This window comes from Erythrolamprus reginae, chromosome 9 (assembly GCF_031021105.1).
Source record: "Erythrolamprus reginae isolate rEryReg1 chromosome 9, rEryReg1.hap1, whole genome shotgun sequence".
NCBI classification, from domain to species: Eukaryota; Metazoa; Chordata; class Lepidosauria; order Squamata; family Dipsadidae; genus Erythrolamprus; species Erythrolamprus reginae.
Window position 1 is genome coordinate 58,089,059 of NC_091958.1, and position 21,884 is coordinate 58,110,942.

The 21,884-nt window shown below is 61.9% G+C and overlaps 3 protein-coding genes across 3 annotated transcripts; 2 read left to right on the forward strand and 1 right to left on the reverse strand.

The window, feature by feature from the left end:
• Positions 1-644: 644 nt before the first annotated feature.
• On the forward strand, positions 645-9,621 carry AXIN1 (axin 1). Its single transcript, XM_070761577.1, has 9 exons — positions 645-1,558; positions 3,415-3,555; positions 3,836-3,932; positions 4,567-4,704; positions 4,921-5,417; positions 5,806-5,982; positions 6,532-6,771; positions 7,934-8,101; positions 8,803-9,621. The coding sequence occupies exons 1-9, from the start codon at positions 660-662 to the stop codon at positions 8,927-8,929; spliced, it is 2,484 nt and encodes an 827-aa protein (XP_070617678.1). The 5' UTR covers positions 645-659; the 3' UTR covers positions 8,930-9,621.
• A 469-nt stretch (positions 9,622-10,090) lies between these two features.
• Positions 10,091-14,657, reverse strand: PDIA2 (protein disulfide isomerase family A member 2). The gene is made up of 11 exons (XM_070761587.1): positions 14,343-14,657; positions 13,496-13,699; positions 13,051-13,184; positions 12,701-12,838; positions 12,502-12,618; positions 12,196-12,321; positions 11,859-12,053; positions 11,501-11,624; positions 10,810-10,991; positions 10,604-10,696; positions 10,091-10,243 (listed from the first exon to the last, which is right to left on the reverse strand). Exons 1-11 carry the CDS (start codon positions 14,539-14,541, stop codon positions 10,166-10,168), a joined length of 1,590 nt encoding a protein of 529 aa, XP_070617688.1. The 5' UTR covers positions 14,542-14,657; the 3' UTR covers positions 10,091-10,165.
• Positions 14,658-15,188: 531 nt separating this feature from the next.
• LOC139172431 (histone-lysine N-methyltransferase EHMT1-like) lies at positions 15,189-21,350 on the forward strand. Its single transcript, XM_070761586.1, has 13 exons — positions 15,189-15,300; positions 15,480-15,523; positions 15,699-15,806; positions 15,907-16,011; positions 16,487-16,641; positions 16,938-17,084; positions 17,164-17,311; positions 19,381-19,458; positions 19,542-19,663; positions 19,864-19,950; positions 20,049-20,127; positions 20,264-20,430; positions 20,964-21,350. The coding sequence occupies exons 1-13, from the start codon at positions 15,237-15,239 to the stop codon at positions 21,217-21,219; spliced, it is 1,560 nt and encodes a 519-aa protein (XP_070617687.1). The 5' UTR covers positions 15,189-15,236; the 3' UTR covers positions 21,220-21,350.
• Positions 21,351-21,884: the final 534 nt, after the last annotated feature.

Consider the following 21,884-nt stretch of genomic DNA (forward strand, 5'->3'; position numbering starts at 1 on the left):
CCGCCCTGCACCCACCCGGCCCCCCAAAAACACTTCCGGCGTTTAAGAAAAACCACTTTTAAGTGACGTTTGTATTGTTGTCCTTGCAACTCATGCAACGAAATTAAACGCCCTCTTCGGTGTACATTAAACATGAAACACAAACACACCCACCCTCCACATTCTCACACACACACAGACACCCCCCCCCGCTTCGTTGCTCCCTCCTTCGAGGGCTCCGCGGTGGGGGGGGGGGGCGAGGCGGCGTTGCCACCGCGGGGTCCTCCGGGCCGGTGGGGGCGCTGCCGGGCCGCCGTTCGCCGCGGAAGGGCGGACGCGAGGGCGAGGCGGTGCCGAGCGTCGCCCGAACTGCGCTGGGCCGGGCCTGGCGGGCAGCGCTCCGGGGGCCATGGGGGGCCGGCGCCCCGCGCCTTCTCGCCCCGCTCCCGCCTCCGCCTCGCCTGGGCCGCGGCGCCCGCCCGCCTGTCCCCGCTGAGGGTCCCGGCCCCCTCCGGCCTCCGGGCCCGATCCCCACGTGCCCGGCCTGACCGGCGCCACCGCCGCTCCCGCCGGCCGAGCGGACAAAGGGGCCTCGGTGTGGCGCTTGCCGCGGGGGGAGCGCGCCTTCCCGGCCGGAGCCCCCCGCCCCTCGTGCCGGCGCGCCGGGCCGCAGCCGCGAGATGAGCGCGCCGGAGGGCGGCTTCCCGCTGGACCTGGCGGGCGGCTTCACGGAGGACGCGCCGCGGCCGCCGGTGCCCGGGGAAGAGGGCGAGCTCGTCCCCGGGGAGGCCCGGCCCGCCGGCTGCGGCTTTCCGGCCGGGAAGAGCGAGGGCGGGAAGGCCGAGGCGCCGACCACCGCCACCCCGCGGCGCCCGGACCTGGACCTGGGCTACGAGCCGGAGGGCAGCGCTTCCCCGACACCGCCTCACCTGCGATGGGCCGAGTCGCTGCACTCCCTGCTGGACGACCAGGACGGCATCCACCTTTTCCGGACTTTTCTGAAACACGAGAGCTGCGCGGACTTGCTGGACTTCTGGTTCGCCTGCAGCGGCTTCAGGAAACTGGCGCCCCGCGACTCCAAGGAGGAGAAGCGGTCAAAGCTGGCCAAAGCCATTTACAAGAAATACATCCTGGACAGTAACGGGATCGTGTCCCAGCAGGTCAAGCCGGCCACGAAAAGCTTCATCAAAGACTGTGTGCTGAAGCAGCTGATCGACCCGGCCATGTTTGACCAGGCCCAGATGGAAATCCAGTCCATGATTGAGGAGAACACCTACCCCTTGTTCCTGAAGTCGGATATTTATTTGGAGTACACGAGGACGGGTGGGGAGAGCCCCAAAGTGCACAGCGACCAGAGTTCCGGGTCCGGGACGGGAAAGGGCCTGCCTGGGTACCTGCCCACCCTGAACGAGGACGAGGAGTGGACAGGGGACCAAGACCTGGCGGCAGGAGAGGAGGGGCAGGGGGCCACTGACGCGGAGTCTGCCCCCTGCAGCAGGTTCACCCAGAAGCTCCTCCTGGAGACCGCCAGCCAGCCCACCCCCAGGACCAGGCATTACCACGAGGGCAGGGAGTTCAGGTGAGAGGCCCGGCCCAGGGAGGCTTCGGTCCAGCGCCTGGCCACAGGAGGGGAGGCGGAGGTGCCTGCAGCGAGGAGCTGGGGAGGACAGGTCCCTGTTGATCCGGTCACCTGTTGGCCTGCTCAGGAAGGCTGTTCTCCTCATTCAAAGACCCCCCCCCAGGAGGTCCAGGCCTCTTGCCTTGCCAGCCAAAGGCCACATAAAGCTGTCTGGCCTCTGAGAGGCACAGAACATGCGCGTGGTGGAGGCCAGATGCTCCCTGCAAAGGCTGCTGGATGAAGAATCAGAACTTGGCTTCAGTTGGTCTCGGTTTGCAAAAAACTAGACTTGTTTGGCTCTGCCAAGCTCAGTAACTCTCCCCCCCTTTTGCATATTACCTGAGAAACTCAATAGACAAAGGCAATTAAAGATTTTTGTAAACATTACTGCACCTTTTTCAATAGTTTTAGGTCTTTCCTGAGTCTGGTTGTTTGCGGTTGTTTCATTACCCAACTAAGCAACCTTAGTCGAGTAGGTGGGGGCAAACCAGTAAACCCCACACTTACTCGCATTGATGGTGTTATCTGGTAGGATAATGAAACATCTGCAAGCAGAAAAATTAATGTTACAAAATACCAAGGATTCCATAAAAGTCCTAACATTCCAGCTGTTCTTTGTAGAAGAATGAGAGGTCTTTAGTGGGGAGCATCGTTATATTGGGTTATAATATACACTTGCCCTTCCTTCCTTCCTTCCTTCCTTCCCTCCCTCCCTCCCTCCCTCCTTCCTTCCTTCCCTCCCTCCTTCCCTCCCTCATTCCTTCCCTCCTTCCTTCCCTCCCTCCACCATCCCTCCACCCACCCTCCTTCCCTCCACCTTCCCTCCCTCCATCCTACCTCCCTTCCAACCCTCACCACCAACCTCCTTCCTTCCCACTCCCTCCTTCCCTCCATCCTTCCCACCTCCCTCCCACCTCCCTCCATCCTTCACCTTCCTTCCTCCTCCCACCATCCCTCCCTCCCCTCCTTCCCTCCTTCCTTCCTTCCCTCCCTCCTTCCTTCCCTCCCTCCTTCCTTCCTTCCCTCCTTTCTTCCTTCCTTCCTTCCTTCCCTCCCTCCTTCCTTCTCTCCTTCCATCCTTCCTTCCCTCCCTCCTTTCCTCCCTCCCTCCTTCCCTCCCTCCCTCCCTCATTCCCTCCCTCCTTCCCTCCATCCCTCCTTCCCTCCCTCCCTCATTCCTTCCCTCCCTCCTTCCTTCCCTCCTTCCCTCCCTCCTTCCTCCCTTCCTTCCCTCCTTCCTTCCCTCCCTCCTTCCTTCCCTCCCTCCTTCCCTCCATCCCTCCTTCCCTCCCTCCCTCATTCCTTCCCTCCCTCCTTCCTTCCCTCCTTCCCTCCCTCCTTCCTTCCTCCCTTCCTTCCCTCCTTCCTTCCCTCCTTCCTTCCCTCCCTCCTTCCTTCCCTCCTTCCTTCCCTCCCTCCTTCCCTCCTTCCTTCCCTCCTTCCTTCCTTCCTTCCTTCCCTCCTTCCTTCCCTCCTTCCCTCCCTCCCTCCTTCCTTCCCTCCTTTCTTCCTTCCCTCCCTCCTTCCTTCCTTCCCTCCCTCCTTCCCTCCCTCCTTCCTTCCTTCCTTCCTTCCTTCCCTCCTTCCTTCCCTCCTTTCTTCCTTCCTTCCCTCCCTCCTTCCTTCTCTCCTTCCATCCTTCCTTCCCTCCCTCCTTTCCTCCCTCCCTCCCTCCCTCATTCCCTCCCTCCCTCACCTTGTGGCCCAAGGCAACCCTGTTCTGTCCTCCCCTCACACTGATGGGCATGAATGGACTTTGTTGGGGGCAGCCCCCTCCCGGCATGGACGTAAGTGCTGTGGGGTCCTTCTCTCGGCAGGCCTGGGCCTTGGAGGGAGGCGAGCCACCCGTATTATGTCAACACAGGCTATGCCCTGGCACCAGCCACCAGCGCCAATGACAGTGAGCAGCACAGCATGTCCAGTGATGCTGACACCATGTCGCTGACTGATAGCAGCCTGTGAGTATTTGGAAAGGGGGGGGACCGAGGGGGGCGGGGTCTCGGTCTATTCTGACCATGGACCCAGGCCCGCAAAGGCCATCTCCAGAAAGCGCGTAAAAATGTACCCGGGCTCCTTTCTGCTCTAGAAACGGGAGTGTTGCGAGTGGGAGGGCGTTTGCAATGGGGGGGGGGGCTGCTGCTGCCTGGTGCAAGTGGGAGGAAGGCCCTGGGTCTGCCAGGCGGGGGTCCAGGCTGTGGGTGGCCTTTCGGTTTACGCATCCTGCCTTCCCCACGACAGAGACGGGGTCCCCCCTTACCGCCTGCGGAAACAGCATCGCAGAGAGATGCAAGAAAGCGCCAAAGCAAACGGACGCGTGCCACTACCTCACATTCCGGTAAGGGGGCGAGTGTGCCCGGGGGGGGGCTGTCTCCAAGGGTCTTCCTGGTGTCTAGCAAGTGGATTCTGGCCTGAGGGCCCAGCCCACCTTGGAGCCCCTTTTTCTCCCCCCCCCCCAGGCCCTTTCCCAGCAGGTGCAGGCAGCCCCCCCTCTGAGTGAGGGCCTCCAAACCGGGCCCCTCCCTCTCCTCGCGCCAAACAAAATTCTCTCTGGATTTTTTAGTTCTGGTGCCAGAGGAAGCTTTTGGGTCGGTGTGCCTGGAGCCTCATGTGGCCACTCTCTGCCCTGTGGAATTTCGCCCCCCAAGCGAGTCCTGAGGGCACCGCAGAGGCCCTCCGAATGCCCCCCCTCCCGGCTGATCGGTCAAAGCTTCCCAGAGCCTAAGGGACGTCCTGCGGCTTGGGAGCGACCTCTGGGGGGCTGGGGGCCGGCAGGACCTCGGAAGCGGATGAAGCCTGGGGGGGGGGAGGCGAGCTGGCCATTGCTGCTCTGAAGGGCTCCCACGCAGGGCCAGAGTGACCCACGGGGGAAAGGCCACTTTTCCCACCCTAGCCCTGCTCCTCCCCCCAAAAGAAGACCAGGGTGGACGGAGGGCCGGGTTCCGTTGCACACCGGTGCTTCTTTCCCGCAGCGGACGTACCGAGTGCCAAAGGACATCCACGTGGAGCCCCAGAAGTTTGCGGCCGAGCTGATCAACCGCCTGAAGGAAGTGCTGAGGGACCGGGAAGCAGAGGCCAGGCTAGAGGAGCGCCTGAAACGCGTCCGAGCCGTGAGTGAGGGGGCCGCCTTGGTCACACTCCTGGCTCTTGAAGGAAGGGGGCCCCCAGAGAAGCCCGGGGAGGGGGGGGAGCTGGAGATCCAGAGCTGCTGCCCCAGGCGGGGGGGCCTTTCCTTGAGGGCCCTGCCTCGGCCGGGCTGCCTTGTTTGAGGGGAGCTGTGCGGGGGTCCCAGGCCTTGGCCGCCTGACGACTGTGTCCTGCGACAGGAGGAAGAAGGGGGAGACGCAGACCTGCTCTCGGCCCCGCCCCTCACGACCCACAAGCTGCTCCCCACGCAGCTCGTGCCCCACTTTGCCCCACCCCGCTACGGTGAGCTGCAGGCGCGCGACGCCCACGAGGAGGACCCCGAGAGCATCCTGGACGAGCACGTGCAGCGGGTGATGAAGACCCCCGGCTGCCAGTCCCCCACGCCTCGCTCTCCGGACAGCGGGCTAGTGGGCAAGCCGCTGGGCCAGGGCAAGCACGGCAGCAAAGCCGGCCTGAAGCTGGAGGCCGCCAGCCTTTACCACCACAAGCACGTCTACCACCACCACGTGCTCCACCACCACGCCGGACTGAAGGCCAAGGAGGCGGCGGAGGAGGCGGCCGGTCAGCGGACACAGGGCTCCTTTGCCTGGAGCGTGGACCCCCACGGCTGCCCCCCCAAGCCCCGGGCCTACGGGGAGAGCCTGGCCCTGGGCCCTCCGGATGCCACAGCCTACAGGTGAGTCGGGCAGCGGCTCCTCAGGTGTCTATTCCACCCCCACCCTCAGGGGGTTCGAGGCAGCTGAGGTGGGTGGCTCCCCCCTCATCGCCTCTCCCTAGCCACAACCCTGCGAGGTAGGTGAGGCTGGGGGAGTCCCAGGGAGTTTCCACGGCTCCACGCGGGCCCTTGAGTGCTGCAGAGGGGAAGAGGAGGGGACCCAGACCAGATGTATGTCCGAAGCCCCCGACGCGTGGGTGTGCGTGTGTGTCACGGTGGGAGCTCCGCCGGGGGGAGGGGGCTGGGGCGCTGGGGCAGGAACCGGGCTGTCCCCGGGAAGGGCGGCTGGGAGAAGTGGCTGGACGAAGAGGTCAGCTGCCCGCCTCTCTCTCTCCCCCCTCCCGTCTAGCGGGAAGGCTGGCTTGCCTGCCAAGCGGAGCGCCAAGAAGCCAGACCCTGGCAAGGGTGAAGGCGGCAGCTACGATGTGCCCGGCTCTCCAGAAGACCTGGAAAGGAACCAGAAGATCCTGCAGTGGATCATAGAAGGCGAGAAGGAGATCAGCAGGCACCGGAAGACCACCCACAGGTGAGCGAGCGGGCGCGGGAGGGGAAAGGCACCGGGGGGGGGTCCCCCCCATGCACGGCTGGGAAGGCCGACCGAAGAGGAGATGGAGTGCCTGGAGGAGATGGAGTGGGCGGCCGGTGCTGGTGCTGCTCTGGGCCGGCCTTGCTCCCTTCCCAGGTGCTTGGCCTAAGAACGGGCAGCCAGGCTTGACCTCTGGCCTTGGTGATTCCCGGGCTCTGGAAGGAGGGGCTGTCTGGGCCCTGCGGGAGGGGGGAGGGGGGGACTCCTCCTCCTCAGCTGAAGGATTCTTCCCCCCCTTCCCCTCCCCCCAGCCTCCCACACCTGACTGGGACGGACGCCTCCTCCCCCTCCCCCTCCTCCTCTTCCTCTTCCTCTCCAAGTGGGAGCACCAGCTGTAGCTGCCTAGCTCCGGTGGGGGGAGGGGGGGCAGGAAGTGGGGCTGTGGCAAAGCTGCCCATTCCAGAGAGGCAGCTGGGGTCCGGCCGTTTGGGTCCAGCCCGTCTGCTCCACTCGCTGACCTCCGTCAACGTCTGTTTGTTTCCCTTCAAGCTCATCGGGTACAAAGAAGCCACCGGCTCACGAGGTGCCCCGACCGCTTCCCCCCGACCGCCCCGTGGCTGTGCACCCCTGGATCTCATTCCGGAACGTGGTGCAGCCCTCCCACCCTTTCATCCAGGACCCAACCATGCCCCCCAACCCTGCGCCCAACCCTCTGACCCAGCTGGAGGAGGCCCGAAGGCGGCTGGAGGAGGAGGAGAAGAGGCCGGGCAAGGCAGCAGCCAAGCAGAGGTCAGCGGGAGGGAGGGAGGGAGGGAGGGAGCTCCGGCTGGACCCACTGAGCTGGCCCTGGGCCCCCTCAGCGCAGGAACACGAGCGCCCCCTCTGGGCTGCCTCCTCTCCCCGGGCACCTCCCGAGGGGACGGTGGGAGGCTGAGCAGAGGGACCGGCGGGGGCTCTCTGCGCCCTCCTGGCTGGCAGTGAAGCTCCTGCACCCGACCCCACCCCCAAGCTGTGTGGGCCCCGAGATGGATCCCCAGTCAGAGGAAGCAAGGGCAAGAGGGCGCCTAAGGTCCCTCTTCTCCCTCTGGTGTGTTCCTGGGGTTGTTAGGGGAGTTGGGTGGCCGCACCAAAGGTAGCCACCGTTCGCCCCCTTCCCGAACCTGTTTTCCCCGTTCTCTGGGTCCTTCTCCCTCTTCTCTGGAAACTGGCCCCCCCTCTCCAGCTGGCCTGGGGGTTGGGGGTCGCTGCCAGGCCCAGTGGTGTTTTGTCACCTCTCCTGCACCCAGCTTCCAGAGGGGCGCCTGGCCGGTTTTCACCGATTGGGCTCCTAATGGCCCAGCAGGGAGCCCTGGTCATTTGGGCTGACTGAGCTCTCGGGGGGGGGGGGGGGGACTCCCGTCAGGTTTAAAATTCCTTTTCGGTTCCCTGTTTGTTTTGAGTGGGGGCTTGAGAAGGGGTCTGCATGACAGCCTTGGCTTCTGCGCCCAGGGTGGGTGGGTCGAGGGTCAGGGCTGGGCTGCAGAGGCTGGGAGACCCTGGACGCAGCTTTCCAGCTGGGGCTGTGGAGTGGGGTCACCGTGGCTCTCGGCTTGCCACACTGTGGAGGGCAGAATCATGTGGGAGGGGGCGCTAGAGAGAGTAGGCAGGGGGTGGCAGGAGGCCACGTCTTCACCCCAGAGGCGGAGGGGAGCGGGGTGCCAGGAGCGCTGTGCAAAAAGGGGGCACCTCTACCTGCTGGTGGTCTTGCCAGAGTTTGCCTTGGCTTCTCCCCAAGAAAGCTACCCCCCCACATCCCCCCCCCCCAGCCCTGGGCCCCCTGTGGTGCAGCACTTCTCCCACCTGCCCTCACTGTGGCTGGCTGCTCTTGCCCCGAGTCTCCTCCGAAGGGGGGGTGTCTCCCTCCCTGAGAGAGACAGGCGGGCAAGGGTCCACTCTCTGCTTGGCCTCCTAGAATGAAGGCACCGAAGCGATCGGGCGGTGGCTTCTCCCAGCCCTGCGAGAACATAGTGGTGGCCTATTACTTCTGCGGAGAGCCGATCCCCTACCGGACCCTGGTCAAAGGCCGGGTGGTCACGCTGGGCCAGTTCAAGGAGCTGCTGACCAAGAAAGGGAATTACAGGTAAGGGAGGGGGGGCACGCGGCTTCCCTTAAGTCCCCCTTCAGCCCAGAGCAAAGCCACAGCTCTCGAGCGCTGGAGAACCACGGGGGAAGAGCTGGGATCCAGGGGCAGAGTAGCCAGAGCAGCAGTTGCCCTCGGGTTCATATCCCGCTTTACAGCCTCTCTAAGCCCCTTGCAGAGCCAGCACGTTGCCCTAAGAATTTGGGCCCTAATTTTTACCCAGCTTGCAAGGGTGGAAGGCTGCGTCTACCTTGAGCCTGGTGAGATTTGAACTGCCAAACTGCAGGCAGTCGGCAGAAGGGGCCTGCAGTGCTGCATTCTAACCACTGCGCCAACACGGCTCAATGGTGGTTCTCAGTGGTGATGCTCGGGGAATGGCTCAGAGAGTGGCGCTCCCCCCCCCAAAAGGCAAGGGTGGTGGGCAGTGAAGCAGGCGGACAGTCAGAGCGTGAATTGGCTTTGCAGCACAGATCCCTTTTCTCAAACAAGCACGAAGGCAACTGGGGCTCCGGCCTTCTGACCACCTGGGCTGGGGTCATCATCGGCGCTATGGCGCTTCTTAGATGGGCTTGCTACAGCGAAGCCCCCCAGAAGCATCCTCCCACTGGCCGCCCTGTGGGGTGTCTGCAAAGCCGACGGTCCCGTTGGGGGGGGGGGGCAAAATCTTCTCCCCTGAATCCCCCCCCCCCCCTGTCTCAAAGGTTTTACTTCAAGAAAGTCAGCGATGAGTTTGACTGTGGCGTTGTGTTTGAGGAGGTCCAGGAGGAGGAGGCGGTGCTGCCCATCTTTGAAGAGAAGATCGTTGGGAAGGTGGAGAAGATCGACTGACCCGCCACAGGGCTCTTCCTCGCGGCTTGCCTTCTCCCAGGCGGCCCCCCTCTCGCCACACCGCGGAGGCTCTCCAGCACTGGGACAGGCTTCAAGGCCTCCCGGGTGGGCAAGATTACGGCCACCGCACCTCCACCGCGGGATGGTGGGCCAAGCCGGAAGCTGGGAGGCTGAGCAAAGTGTTGGTTCGCATTTCGAGTGGCCTTGCCCCCCCCCTGGCAGGCCGAGGGGCAGAGGAAGACTCCCGAGGGGGGGGGGGCGCGAGGGGTGCCCCTGGCCTTGCTGCCTCTCTCATTTTCCTGCCCTTCAACAGCTGGAGGGGGGCGGGGGGGAGGGGGCTTGTGGCCGATGTCTCTTCTGCTTTCGGAACGGCCCACTTCTCCTGCCTGTCCATCTTCCTGTTTCACTTGACCTCCCCCCCCCCCGTGCTGCACACACACACACACAACCTGGGCCCCCGATATCCATGGCGCCCCTCGCGGACGTCACCGAGTGCCTTCCACCCTCACGCTTGCTGGCTTCCCCCCACGCCCCCCTCCCCCGGCTTGGGCACTGGCCTTCCTGGGATGGTGTTCCGCGTCGGATGGACGTTTTCATGGGTGGTGCCCGGCTGGAGCCGGACCTCTGTTTCCCCTTTTTCTGGAGGGTTCCGTTGTAGATATGTGTACATTTTCTAAAGAAGGCTGAGCAAACGCCTGGCAGTGGTGGAGCCTCTTTTTCACCTGTTGACCTGTACAATCGACCTTTTCACAGGTACAACCCTGGAGTAAAGGCCCCTGTCCCAGCGTGCCCAGAGGAGGGGAGGACTGACCCGTGGCCTAGCGAGGGTGGCTGATTCCCCAGAGTTCGGAGTGGGGGCAGGCCAGGAGAGACCTCTGCGCCTGGGACTTTGCTGGGGGGTCAGCGGCTGCCTTGTCCAGAGAGTGGGAAGGGCCGGAGCCGGGCTCGTCCTGCAGCTGCCCTTCCCTCTTCCCCACGGCTCTTCTGTGGCTTGGCAAAGCGAGGGAAGGGGCTGGAGTGGGGGGATGGATTCACACGGAGGGAACCAGCTCTGGGATGTATTTTGGGGGGGGGGCATAGGATAGAAACACACTGGGGGTTTTGGGGGGGCGGATTGTATGCACAGCTTGAAACACATACGAGTTTCACACAATCTGGATATTTAAGATTTTTATAAATATATATGACGCTGTGGGGACCTGTAGGAGAGGAGGCCCAGGAGGAGGCCAGCTGGCTTTATAACTCCTCCCTGGACTCTGCGGTCAGTGGTGGATCCATCCCATCGTGCCGTGGCTCTCTAGGGGTCTCAGCAGCCTACAAAAGCAGAGGCCACCTTTACTCGACGGACTGTTCTCCTAGAGCCCCCCCCCCCCATGCATGTAGGCACAGCATCGCTAGCTTGCAAAACTGACTTGGGGGGCTGAGACTGAAGGTGAGGGGAGCAGCGAAACCCATGACTGTTTCCTCCCTGCCCTCCCTCCACCTCGGGGCCACCGTCCAAAGTAGCACGCCTGAACTCTCACTGTAAACCTTGGAGCCGAGGTCCTGAAGGGGGCTGGCACCCCTGGGAACGGCAGCGTAGGCACCGCCCAAGTCTCCAGACGGGAACCTTGAGGAAAAGGCTCCAGGTGCCCCCCCCCAGGCAGAACCCCCTGGCCCCTCTCCGGTACTTACCCCCCCAGTCTCTTTCTCGGAGAGGACTTCCCCTCCTCCCTCCAGGAACCTGGAGAAGCTCTCGAGATCTCTGCCACCTGTGTACTCAATCACCTGGGCAGGAAACCCACTCTGGGTCAGTGGGCCCCACCCGCTTCCTCCCCCAGCCAGCAGCCGGGCCCTCCTCCCGCGGCCCAGCCTTTAGAAGAGGCCAGAGGCCGTGGTACCTGCCGGCCTGGCCCAGCGGGAAAGAGGTAGAGGGCTGGGTAGCCGTGGATGGTCAGGGCTGCCACTTCGTTGGCTGTGGCGTCCATCTCTGCTATGACGATGTCGTTGCGGTCTTTGTATTTCTCTCCTAGCTCTTCCCAGGCCGGAGCCATTGCCTTGGAGTGGGGGCACCAGGGGGCATCTGTGGGGGCAGGTGTCCTCAGATTAAAAGTACTGGACACTCGGCTGCGAGTCCCACAAGCTCTGCCTCAAATTGTCTGTGGCTGCCTCAGTCTTCCCAGGTGGCTGGGGGTCCAGCTCTGTCCCAGTTGCATTGCGTTCACCTGGGCAAACCCTGCTCTGGAACGCAGCCAGCAGATGTGTGTGGGGGGGGGGTTTCAGTCTGTGCTTTTAATACAACCCCCCCACCTCCACTGAGAGTTAATTGCTGCTGGGAGAGGTGAACCCTTTAGGCAGGGTCTTGTGCAGGCCCCGTGGTCCCAAGAACTGCCCACCCACCCGCAACCTCGGGCCATGCTGGGACCTGTAGAAAAGCAACCCACACAGATCCAGACCCACGTTAGCCCCATTTGCTTGGGTGTCCAGGAGGTCCGTCTGGGCCACGGAGTGGCTGTGGCCTCTCTTGTGGGGGGCATCTGGCTAGTTGGTTTGCCCAGGGGCTTTGCCTCTCACTGAGGTCCAGGTGCTTACAGAATTTCACAAACACGTTTTTGGTTTCATCAAATGCAACTTGCTCAAAGTTCTCGCCCACCACGACTTTCACCCGCTTCTCCCCCTGGTGGTCGTTGGGCATCTCCTGGCTCATCAGGTGGGGCTGCAAGAGACCAGAGACGATGGGGCTGCGGAGAAGGGGCAAAGGGGCACTTCCACTTTGTCATAAGCTGTGTGACGTTGGGGGTGAGGGGGTGGCTGGAGTGGCCTGAAGGCCGTCTTGGAGATGGAATAAGGGGGGTGGGGGGTGGCTGCCTGCCTTCCTTCCTCCGCAGAGGCCCACATGCAGTAGGGTGACACTAACCCCCCCCCCCTTTGCCAGAGGTCAGCTGCCCACCTGGACTTTCCCCTGCAGAACCTCTTGGCAAAAGGTGTGGAGGCCGTGAGCGGTGAGTCCTTCTGTGGCTAGCCGGTATTTCTTGTTGGCCTCAATATTGATGAACCGGAGGGCGGGAGCATCGTGACTCTTAAGGCCGAAGTACTGCAATACGCCGGCCCCTTCCCCAGTGACATCCACCAGCACAAAAAGCACCTGTGGTCTCAGAGAGAAGCCCCCGGCCACGGATGGCGGATTCACCACAGCCACCTGAGTTTCCCCTCCCCCCCGGCTGGCTCAGCGAGTGGAGTCCGGAAGGAAGAGGGAGGGGCCTCTCCCCCCTCTGCCCTGGACTCACCTGGCCCCGAAATGCAGTGGCTCCCTCTCGAAAGGGGTCCAGGAGCCCTAGCTGGGAATCCACTGACTTGTTGATAAAGAGCAGCAGGTGGTTTGGGATCTTTGCCCCAAATATCTTGGGGGAGGTCTAAGGGAAAACCATCGGCAGTTAACCCCCCCCCCCCGGGGCAGAGCCATTGCTCACCAAAAGCCCCCGTGGTACAGCTAGGGCAGGCAGGTGGCCCCCCCTGGCCTAGCAGGAGGCTCCTGTGCAGGGGCCCCCCATGCAAGAAAGGGAGTGGGGGTCTCCTCCCTCCGGCTGCCTGACCTTCTCTGTCAACTCCACCACCCGGTCCAGGCTCTGCACGGAGATGAACTGAGCCAGGTCTCTCTGGTCCAGGTCTCGCTCTGGGCCGGCCATGAAATCCGCACGCTGACCATCCTCCTGCGAACATGCCAGCATTCAGGGGGTGGGGCTGCAGAAGGGCAGCGGCTGCACCCTCTGGAAGAGACCAGCACCCGCTTACCTTCCGGAAGAGGCGGACGGTGTCCTCAGTCACGTTGTGCTGTCGGAGGAGCAGCTGGCTGTCCGTGATGGCAAAGGCCACTTCAGGAATGTCACTGGCCACATCGCCCAGGACAGCCGCCTCTGGACCCTGCAGGTGCTAGAGAGAGCGGCGGGAGAGGAAAGGGGGCTGCAGCAGGAGTGAGGCACTCCGCTTTCTGGACAACAGCGGTGGAATCCCCTGCGGGCTGCCCCCACCCCCCACCCCCCCAGGGAAAAGGTCTGAGGGTATTTTTGAGGTGAGAAAAGGGGTGGAGAGATTTGGAAGAGGAAAGGGGTCTTCCAAGGGGAGAAGCTTAGGATGTCGCTCACCTGGAAGAATCCAACCACCGCCACCGGGTGCCGATTCACAAAAGCCGCCACTTCGTCCACTTCTTTGAGCTGCACCAGGCTGGGCCCAGCTTTCCGCTTCATCCACTCCGCTATGTCTGCAGCCTTTGGCTCACCTAGCGTGGAGACCAGGGGAGGAGCTGAGGGGACGCCCGCCGAGCCCCTTCCTCACCAGCAACTCCTTGAGCCAAAGGACCCCCAGGGGGCTGCTCAAGAGAATAGGGGGGAACCAGAGCAGCGGCTGAAAGGCTGTGACTGGTGTCCACAGAAAAGATATTCTGTGCCTCTTTTGGGGGGGGGACACCACCACGCTCGCTCAATAACAGTAAAAGGGAAACCAAAGGCTGGGAGGGGCAGGTTTCCATCGGGTTCCAAGGAAGATGCCAGCGAGGGTCCCTGCCCCCTTCCCGCCCCCTTCCTGGCTGACCTGGGAAACCCACGGGGTGGGTGCGGTTCCCATCTCGGAAGAGTTTGAGGTCTGGGTAGCCAGTGATTCCAAACTCCGCCCGCAGTGCCTGCTCCCGGCTGCAGTCGACCTGGGCCAGCCTCACCAGGGACTCCTCCTTAAGCAGCATGGCTGCTCCAGCATACTCGGGGGCCAGGGACTGGCAAGGCTCCGACCAGGGGACGCCTGAGGGAGGGAGGGAGGGAGGAGGGCAGCAGCTGAAAATCAGGGCGCGCAAGAGGGGGGAGGGGCAGCGGTTCCCCCCTTTTCTATGCTAGAGGTGGGGGGCACACCTAATGAGACCGAGTGCCGGGAAGGGGGCAGAGCTCGAAGCCACGCAGCCACTAACACCGCCCACGTCGAGCGCTTCAGGTCACACGGAAGCCCACGCTGGCTTCTCTCTGGGACCGGCAGCTTCCGAGGCCCAAGAATTCCGCATGTCCACTGGGCTCAGCCGAGGGGCCCTGGGTCTTACGGCCAGCGAGAGCCACCGAGCGTGCAACCGAGAGCAGCTGCTTGGAGCTGGCCAAGGACGGGCTGGCAGAAGGCGGGCGGCTGGACATGCAGGCCGTGGGGGGCCTGGTGTGGCTTGGGGTCTTTTGGGAAGAAGTGCCGCTTCCAATCTGGGGTTTGCAGGATAGTTTATTCAAACGGGCCCAAAGCAGCAGGAAGAGCCAGGGTTGCCTTGGGAGCCCTGCGCACAGGGGGGCAGTCTGCCTCTCCCCCAGGAGACTGCAGCCAGGTGGCATCTCCCTTGCAGAGGCCCCTGTGAAGATCGCCAGGTGCCTCCCCTTCCCCCCCCCCCTCTGCCCCCTCCCCCGGTACTCACAGAATTCCACCAGGAGCAGCTTGTAGGTCTGCAAAGCCCCAGCAAAACTGTGCTGGTTCAGCACCAGGACCTTTCCCTCCTCCTCCTCGGCCCAGCCACTGTCCTCCTGTGTCCTGGCAGGCCGAAGGGCTGGAGTGAGGATGACTAGCCACAAGAGCAGCAGGCGGCCCATGGCGGTGCCAACCGTGGAGCTCCGCATGCCAGCACGGAGGCAGAGAGGCCTGGCGGAGCAGGGCTGCCCCTGATAAGGCCCTTGGGCCAGGCACGTGGCTCTAGGCGGGTGGCTCTGCCAGTCCCGACCGGGCACCTCCACCGGCCACCTTGATTGCGTTGACCTTGCTGCGAGGGGGGAGGGGAGACCCGGAGGAGCCCTTGTGCTCCTTGTCGAGAGGAAGCCGCACCCCCTCACACACACACACACACGCAGCATTAGAGCTCCCGAGCTGGTTCCGCCGGCCCTTCTGGGCTTTTGGGTGGGGGGGGGAGGTTGCTCGGAGCAGCCCCCCCCTGGAGAGCTTCCGCTGCGCTTTGGGGGCAGAGTGGGCGAGTCTGGAGGCACACAGCGGTGAGGCAAAGACCAGCGTGGGAAGGCGCAGATCCACAAGCCCCCCCCCAGGCATCCTCAGCGGTGGTGCCCCAGGGAGAGGGACAGAGACCCCGGGGAAGGCTGCCCCTCGCTCCGGCCAGGTTGGAGAGGAGAGCTTCCCATGGTGCCGGGGAGGTGGCGGTGGTCCCTTCCCGGGGGATGTGTGGGCTGCTTCTTTACGGTGATTGCTGCACAAATGACCAAATGCCGGGAGGAGTGGGGGAGGGGGGCAGGAGGCAATGGTGCTTTCCAGGGCCAAGATATTCCAGCACTGGCCAGCCTGGACAGAACCAAGAGGCTTCTGTGGAATGTCCAGCTGCGGAATTCTTCCAACAGTTTTAGTGTTGCTAGGAAGCAGCATGGGCCTGAATGGTGAGGCCGGACTGAGCCTGGAATGGGGGGCAGAACTGGGAGGTGGGGACGCGAGTGAGTCAGCTGGCCCGTAATCCACCAGGCAGCGCCTAACCGTCTGCTTCCTCGGGGTGGGGCCAGACCCAGCCTCCCACAGCTGTGGGTCAGCCACGGTGTCGCTTGTGGATTCCTCCCTGCAGAGAGCAAAGAGCCGAGCCGTCGCAGAGAGTCTCCGCAGGGACAGGTAAAGGGGGGGCCCAACGTCCCCCGCCCGGCCTCTGAAGCACCGGGGAGAGGCTGCCTGACTCCGCTGGGCCCCCGCTCGACCGAGGTCCTGCCCAGCCACCCGGTCCGGCCAGGGCCAGCTGGGGGAGCGGTGTGAGCGGGAGGTTCCTGACTGTCCCGAGTGTCTCCTGCAGCAGGAGGAAGATGAGGCAGCCGCCCGCTTGTGCGCAGCTGCCCGTAAGGGTTGTTGTGAGATGGCCGCGCAGCTGCTCTCCCAGGGAACGGGGGCCATCAACAGCCAGGTAGGGCCACGCAGCAGGAGCCCGGAGAAGAGAGGGGGGGTCTCCCTCCCTGCACCCACCGAGACGGCCCCTTGCTTTGGGCCATTCGCTTCTCCTGCAGGACGCCACTGGCCGGACGCCACTCTTCTGGGCCACGGAACAGAGGCACGAGAGACTGGTGGAGCTGCTGCTGTCCCACGGGGCAGACCCAGATGTCCCTGACAAAGTGTGTGCAAGATAGGGGCTGTGGGGGAGGGGAGGGGGCTGCCTCCTGAAAGGGCTGGAGAGAGGCAGGCCAGGTGCCCCAAAGAGCCACAGAGGCGCACCTGGCTTGGTTCGAACTGCACCTCCAGGCTCAGCTGCATGGGTCTTGCAGCCCCAACAGCCCTGCAAAGGTAAAGGAGGGAGTCTTGGGGACACAGGGCCCCTACTTCTGGGCCCTGTCCAAGAAAGGGGGGCAGCTTTTCTGGGGGGGCCTGCCCATAGTCCTGGCTGACCTGGACTTTCTGTTCTGTTTCTCCTTCCCGTCGTTGGAGTGGACAGAGGGCCCCGTCTATGCAGCCTTTGAGAAGGGAGGCAGCTTGGCCGGGGTCTCCACCTCTCCCGCTGCTGCCCCCAAGGGCCTGAGAAGGAAAGGGCTTCGGAGCAGCAGGGCTGTCAGCCAACTCAACCGGGGGTCTCTGCCCTTCTGCCCCATGTAGGAGGGGAATCGTTGCCTGCACAGGGCGGCCTATTTCGGGTCACCAACCATTGCAAGGCTGCTGCTGGACGCTGGCTCAGACCTGAATGCAGCCAACCACCTGGGCAACTGCCCCCTGCACCTGGCAGCTCAAGAGAAGCGCCACGGGTGCCTCAGGTGAGACCAGTGGGGCTGGAGGGTCACTACGCCGGGCAGAGCTCCGGAGGGAAGCGGAAACCCTCTTCCAGGCCTGGGGTTAATGGCTCAGGCCTCTGGGCCTGCGGGTCAGCTGCCTGCTCTCCACCCTCTCAGCCAGAAGCCCCTTTCGGTTGTTGGGATGCTGCCATCCTAGCCGTTTCCCAAGATTTCCAAAGGGGGGGGGAGGGATCTTGGCACAAGATGCCTTTGACTGTCTGGGGGGGGTGTCCTTGGAGTGCTCCTCAGGGACCACAAAGCCCCTCCTGATCTTGCAGCCTTCTCCTGGCCTGTGGCGCAGCCTTCCTGAGGAACAAAGCCGGGCAGCTGCCCCAGCAATGCGTCCCGCTCGGCTCCCCCTCCTGCAGGGCTCTGCAGGCTTTCTCGGCCCAGCTGCCAAGCCAGGTGGGGCAGATCCTCAGCAGGTGAGCCAGCCGCGCTCCCTCCCCTCCCGCCGTCCCTCTGGCCAAGGCCTGTTTCCAGCTCTCGGCCCTCTCTTGCCAGGGACATCTCCCGGGGCTTCGAGCAGGTGGCCATTCCCTGCCTCAACACGGTGGACCAGGAGTCCTGTCCCAGGGACTTTCTCTACGTCACCGGGAACATCGTCTCGGCCTTGGGGCTTCTCCCCACAAAAGCCTGGGATCAAAGTCAGGTGAGAGGTCTTCCTCCCTTGCTTCTACCTGCCGGCCACGCCTCCCCAGCATTTGTGCCAGCTCACCTAGGGCACCTGTGTGTGTGTGTTGTGTGTGTGTGCATTTGTGCATGTGTGAGTGTGGATGGCAGGAACCAAACTTTAGCTTTTGTGACAGCATCCTTTGAATGAAAGCATTGCCTGTCGGCTTCCTCAGTGGCCTTTCCAGAGCCAAGGTCAGTCTTTGACTGAGCTTCTTATGTCGTCATATTTATTTTTATAGCAGCTTCCCTGTTGCTGGAATTATTCAACTATAATTTTGAAATCTTTCTTTGGAGGAATGTGTGCCATCTTTCGGGCTTTCTGTCCTAGATTTGACTGTAGATTGTGGATTTAAACTTTCTTTAGACCAATATTTGTGTTCAGCGTACCCAGTTTACTTTTACTTTAAATCAAGATCTCCAACATTACTGCCATTTTCCAGGGCTCCTGTAACTGCCACTTATTTGATTAAATTATTCCTGTTGCTTAAATCAAATCAAGAATGGATCCTTTTGTAGCTTCTTTCACCTTCCGAAGGAGAAAATGATCACAAAACAGAACTTGCCGAAAGGGCAATGCCCTTTGAGAGAACCAGTTTGCTTCTAAGAAGCCTCATAAACATCTTGTGATTTGATTTGGTGGGTGGCACAAACCACAATGTATTGTTTTTATTCTTCCTTTATTTTATTTTTTTAAAGGAGAAGGTGCTTTTGAGGGAATTTAATCCATCCGCCCAGCTAATTCTAGAAAACCAACCTTTTTGTAAACCCATTCCCAAAGCCCATCAATATAGATGGGCAGTAGTTCGGGATACCGGCCTGGGAGCCTGGTGCTGACCTTTTCTGACCTTTCCTCCCAGAAGACTGGCATTGGCAAGTCAGCATAGTCAGCAAATCTAAATAATAAATAAATAAATAGATAGATAGATAGATAGATAGATAGATAGATAGATAGATAAATAAATAAATAAATAAATAAGCCGTATGACTGGATTTGGGTCAGCACCTTCTTTGCAGATAGTACCTACGTCACCTCTACAGCACCAGCCCTTTCTCTCCTTCACTGACGATTCAAAAGCTCGTGAAAAAAATGTTTCCCTGGTCTTTCCTGTCCACTTCTTTGGAGACCGTCTCTTCTCTCGTGACTCCTCCTTCAGCATCTCCTTGGCTGGTCCCCAACAGCCCCTCACACGACCACTAGCAGTGAGTTGTTTCTGGTCCTTGGGTTTCAGCCAGGAGTTTCCCTCCACTCCTTCCTTCCACCCACCCACCTGGGGAGGCTTTTGGGCAACTTCTCTCGCAATCCTGCTTTCTCAAAACCTGCCTGGCTACTTAAAAGGAGGAGGGGATTGGGGCCTCTTACCCCAGGATTAACCTTCTTGGAATCAATACATCCACTTCATAAAGTGCACGTTTAATATTATTTTAGGAGGGAGAGATTCATATATAATCATTCTTAGGTTTTGTCTTATGTTGGCGTGTGAGAGAAAACTGTTCGGCTCAATACAAAAGAAACCTGCGGTGGTTCTTTTACTGACACTCACTTTCTTTCATGATTTATACTATAGTCTAGGAGAGGGGCGGCATACAAATCTAATGAACAAATAAGGCAAATCCCTGAATCCCCTGTCGTTCAAAGGACACGCATTGGGTGGGATCCTCTTTCTCCCTATGAGATTTTTCACCACCGCATGTTGAAGGCCCTTTAGGGAAGAGGCAACCTTGATTCAGAAGTGATAACTGCTCCTGAAAGCCACTGCTACACAATACAAATGAAATGTAAACAAACCTGGTTCAGTGGCACCAGTTATTCATTTTTGCCAGCATGTTTGCCATGCTGAGCAGTAGAATGGGGTGGGCCACGGCCAGCCCCCCCCGGTGGGAAGGGCAGCAGTTGTGGGCAGAGAGAGCAAAGCCACCAGGAGGAGCGTCTTCCGCCCTGCAGCTGCTGCTCCACCACCCTGGGGGATCAGAGTGGATTCCCGGCCGGCCGGCTCTCTCCGCAGAGTCCTGGACTGACCCCTGGTCTGATGCTTTGGTTTCTTCCAGGGCTGCCGGTGTGATAGAGGCTGCACCGTGGCCAGCTGCCCCTGCATCCTGCGCAGCCAGTGCTCCTGGAGCCTGACGGTGAGAGGCCCAGGCCGGCTCCTCCCTCCTGAGGGGGCGTTTCCACCCCGAGTGCCAGCCAGCTTCTCTCCCTGCCGATTCAGGGTGGCCAACTCAGGCTAGACACCGCTGGCACAGCCCCCGAGACGGGATCCGTCCACGAATGCGGCCTGCTCTGTGCTTGCCCCAGGTCCTGCCCCAACCGGGTGGTGCAGCGGGGGCTACGGTGAGTGTGCTGACACCTAAGGTGACCCTGGCAAGCGCTGGGCCCACCTGGCCATCCTCCTCACCGGGGCCTGATTGACATGCCATGATCACATGGTCCAGATGCCCACCAACCCCGCTGGGCTGCCCGTTTTCTCTGCAGGGCCGGCTCGTCCGCTCCCCCACTGCTGCCCCACAAGGACCCGTTTCCTCTCTTTGCAGGACCCAGCTCCAGCTCTACAAGACGGCACTCAAAGGCTGGGGGGTGCGGACGATGCAGGACGTGCCCCACGGAGTCTTCCTTTGCCAGTGGGTTCTCCCGCCCTGACCCCTGGAGGGGAGGGGAGGGGGGCTGGGAGGAAGAGCAGAGCCGCCCACCCCCTTCCCCCGCCTTCCCTCTCCACCAGGTACTTTGGGGAGCTGATTTCCCCTACTGAGGCTGCACACCGACAGGAAGACACTTACTACTTTGTGGTGGACCTGCAGGTACAATCTGTCTTGGGGGGGGGGCGTGACTGGGGGCGGAAGGGACAAGGGAAGCGAGGGCGGCCCTTGATAGGCCCCCGTTGTTTCCACGGGGGTGGGTGGGGGTGGCTCTGAGCTCACGGCTTCGCTCTTGCAGGATGGGCAACAGTGCTGCCTGGATGGGCGCCATTATGGCAACGTGGGCCGCTTCCTCAATCACTCATGTCAGCCCAACCTGGTGGCCCTACAAGTTGCTCTGGGCCACGAGGTCCCTGGCATTGCCTTTTTCAGCACACGAGCCATCCAGGCTGGCGAAGAACTTGGGTAGGTGACCCTGGTCCAGATCCAGCTGCGGTGCAGACGCAAGGGAGCCTTGGTCCCAAACCTGGGGGGGGGACACACACCCCTTAGGGCTGAAAAGGAAAAAAGCTTCCAGGAGGAATTTGATCGCTGATTAACCAAGGAATTAACTTTCTGACTAATCTGTTTGTTAAAAGACCTACATTTCATGAACGATGGAAGGGCCCAGGCAATTCCAGATTGGTTGCCCAGGTACCACCAGGCCTCTCCTCCTACCGGGTCCACAGGTTCTGTGGCGTTGCAGAAGATATTAAGGGGGGGTGTCCCTCTTCAGGGGAAATGGGGAGGGGGGAGGCATCTGGAGAATGTGCAATTTTGCCCGCGAAATGACCGCCTTGGGCAGCTGTCTGGCAGGCTCGGAAGGGCAAAGGTCCTGGGCCGGGCTCCCCCCGTTGCTTTCCCTGCCCCAGGCGCCTTCCCAGCTGGCCCGCGAGACCCGGACGGAGGGTGGGCGGCAGTCGCGGGGCCCGACTCAACACGTCCCCTCCCTCCGGCAGATTCGACTACGGCGACCAGTTCTGGGAGGTGAAAAGCTGGAACTGCGGCTGCCTCTGCGGCTCCCCCGGCTGTAGGCGCTCGGCCAGGAGTCCCGCCCGCCTTCCTTCGCCGGCCGCGGGAGACCCCGGCTCGGGCCCAAGTGCTCCCCGCCCCCTCCCGCCTCCGCTGCGTGGCTTCGCGCTCAAGACCAAGCGCTCGAGCCCACTGAAGAGGGTCACCCGCGCCCGCCTGGCTCGCGAGTCTCGGCCACCCTAGCGCTGCCCCCGGAGCTCCCTAATAAAGAGCCCGCCAGCCCCAACGCGCCTCTTTTTCTCTGTCTCTTTGTGAGGGGGCACTTCCCTTTGCTGCCCCTCGGGGCGCCCCAATAAAGAGCCTGCCAGCCCCGACGCGCCTCTCTCTGTGTGTCTCTTTGTGGGGGTGGGCTTCCCTTTGCTGCCCCTCAGGGCGCCCCAATAAAGAGCTTGCCAGCCCCGACGTGCCTCTCTCTCTCTATCTCTTTGGGGGGGCTTCCCTTTGCTGCCCTCGGGGCGCCCCAATAAAGAGCCTGCTAGCCTCAACGTGCCTCTCTCTCTCTATCTCTTTGGGGGGGGGCTTTCCTTTGCTGCCCCTCAGGGCGCCCCAATAAAGAGCTTGCCAGCACTGACGCGCCTCTCTCTTTTTGTCTCTTTGTGGGGTGGGGGCTTCCCTTTGCTGCACCTCGGGGCGCCCCAATAAAGAGCCTGCCAGCCCCGACGCGCCTCTCTCTCTGTGTCTCTTTGTGGGGTGGGGGCTTCCCTTTGCTGCCCCTCGGGGCGCCCCAATAAAGAGCCCGCCAGCCCCGACGCGCCTCTCTCTCTGTGTCTCTTTGTGGGGGTGGAGGTGGGGGTGGGCTTCCCTTTGCTAGCCCCGCGGAGCTCTCCTGGCCGCCGCCCAGAGCGCAG

Coding starts and splice junctions, on each gene's coding strand:
- LOC139172431 (XM_070761586.1), top strand. CDS start 15,237: ATGTCCAGCTGCGGAATTCTTCCAACAGTTTTAGTGTTGCTAGGAAGC. Junction 17,312..19,380: donor AAGCCTGGGATCAAAGTCAG/GTGAGAGGTCTT, acceptor GGTTTCTTCCAG/GGCTGCCGGTGTGATAGAGG. Junction 19,459..19,541: donor AGTGCTCCTGGAGCCTGACG/GTGAGAGGCCCA, acceptor CTGCCGATTCAG/GGTGGCCAACTCAGGCTAGA.
- AXIN1 (XM_070761577.1), top strand. CDS start 660: ATGAGCGCGCCGGAGGGCGGCTTCCCGCTGGACCTGGCGGGCGGCTTC. Junction 3,556..3,835: donor TCGCTGACTGATAGCAGCCT/GTGAGTATTTGG, acceptor TCCCCACGACAG/AGACGGGGTCCCCCCTTACC. Junction 8,102..8,802: donor ACCAAGAAAGGGAATTACAG/GTAAGGGAGGGG, acceptor CCTGTCTCAAAG/GTTTTACTTCAAGAAAGTCA.
- PDIA2 (XM_070761587.1), bottom strand. CDS start 14,541: ATGCGGAGCTCCACGGTTGGCACCGCCATGGGCCGCCTGCTGCTCTTG. Junction 13,185..13,495: donor CCACCCCGTGGGTTTCCCAG/GTCAGCCAGGAA, acceptor TCTCCACGCTAG/GTGAGCCAAAGGCTGCAGAC. Junction 10,697..10,809: donor CCGCTGGGCCAGGCCGGCAG/GTACCACGGCCT, acceptor TTTCCTGCCCAG/GTGATTGAGTACACAGGTGG.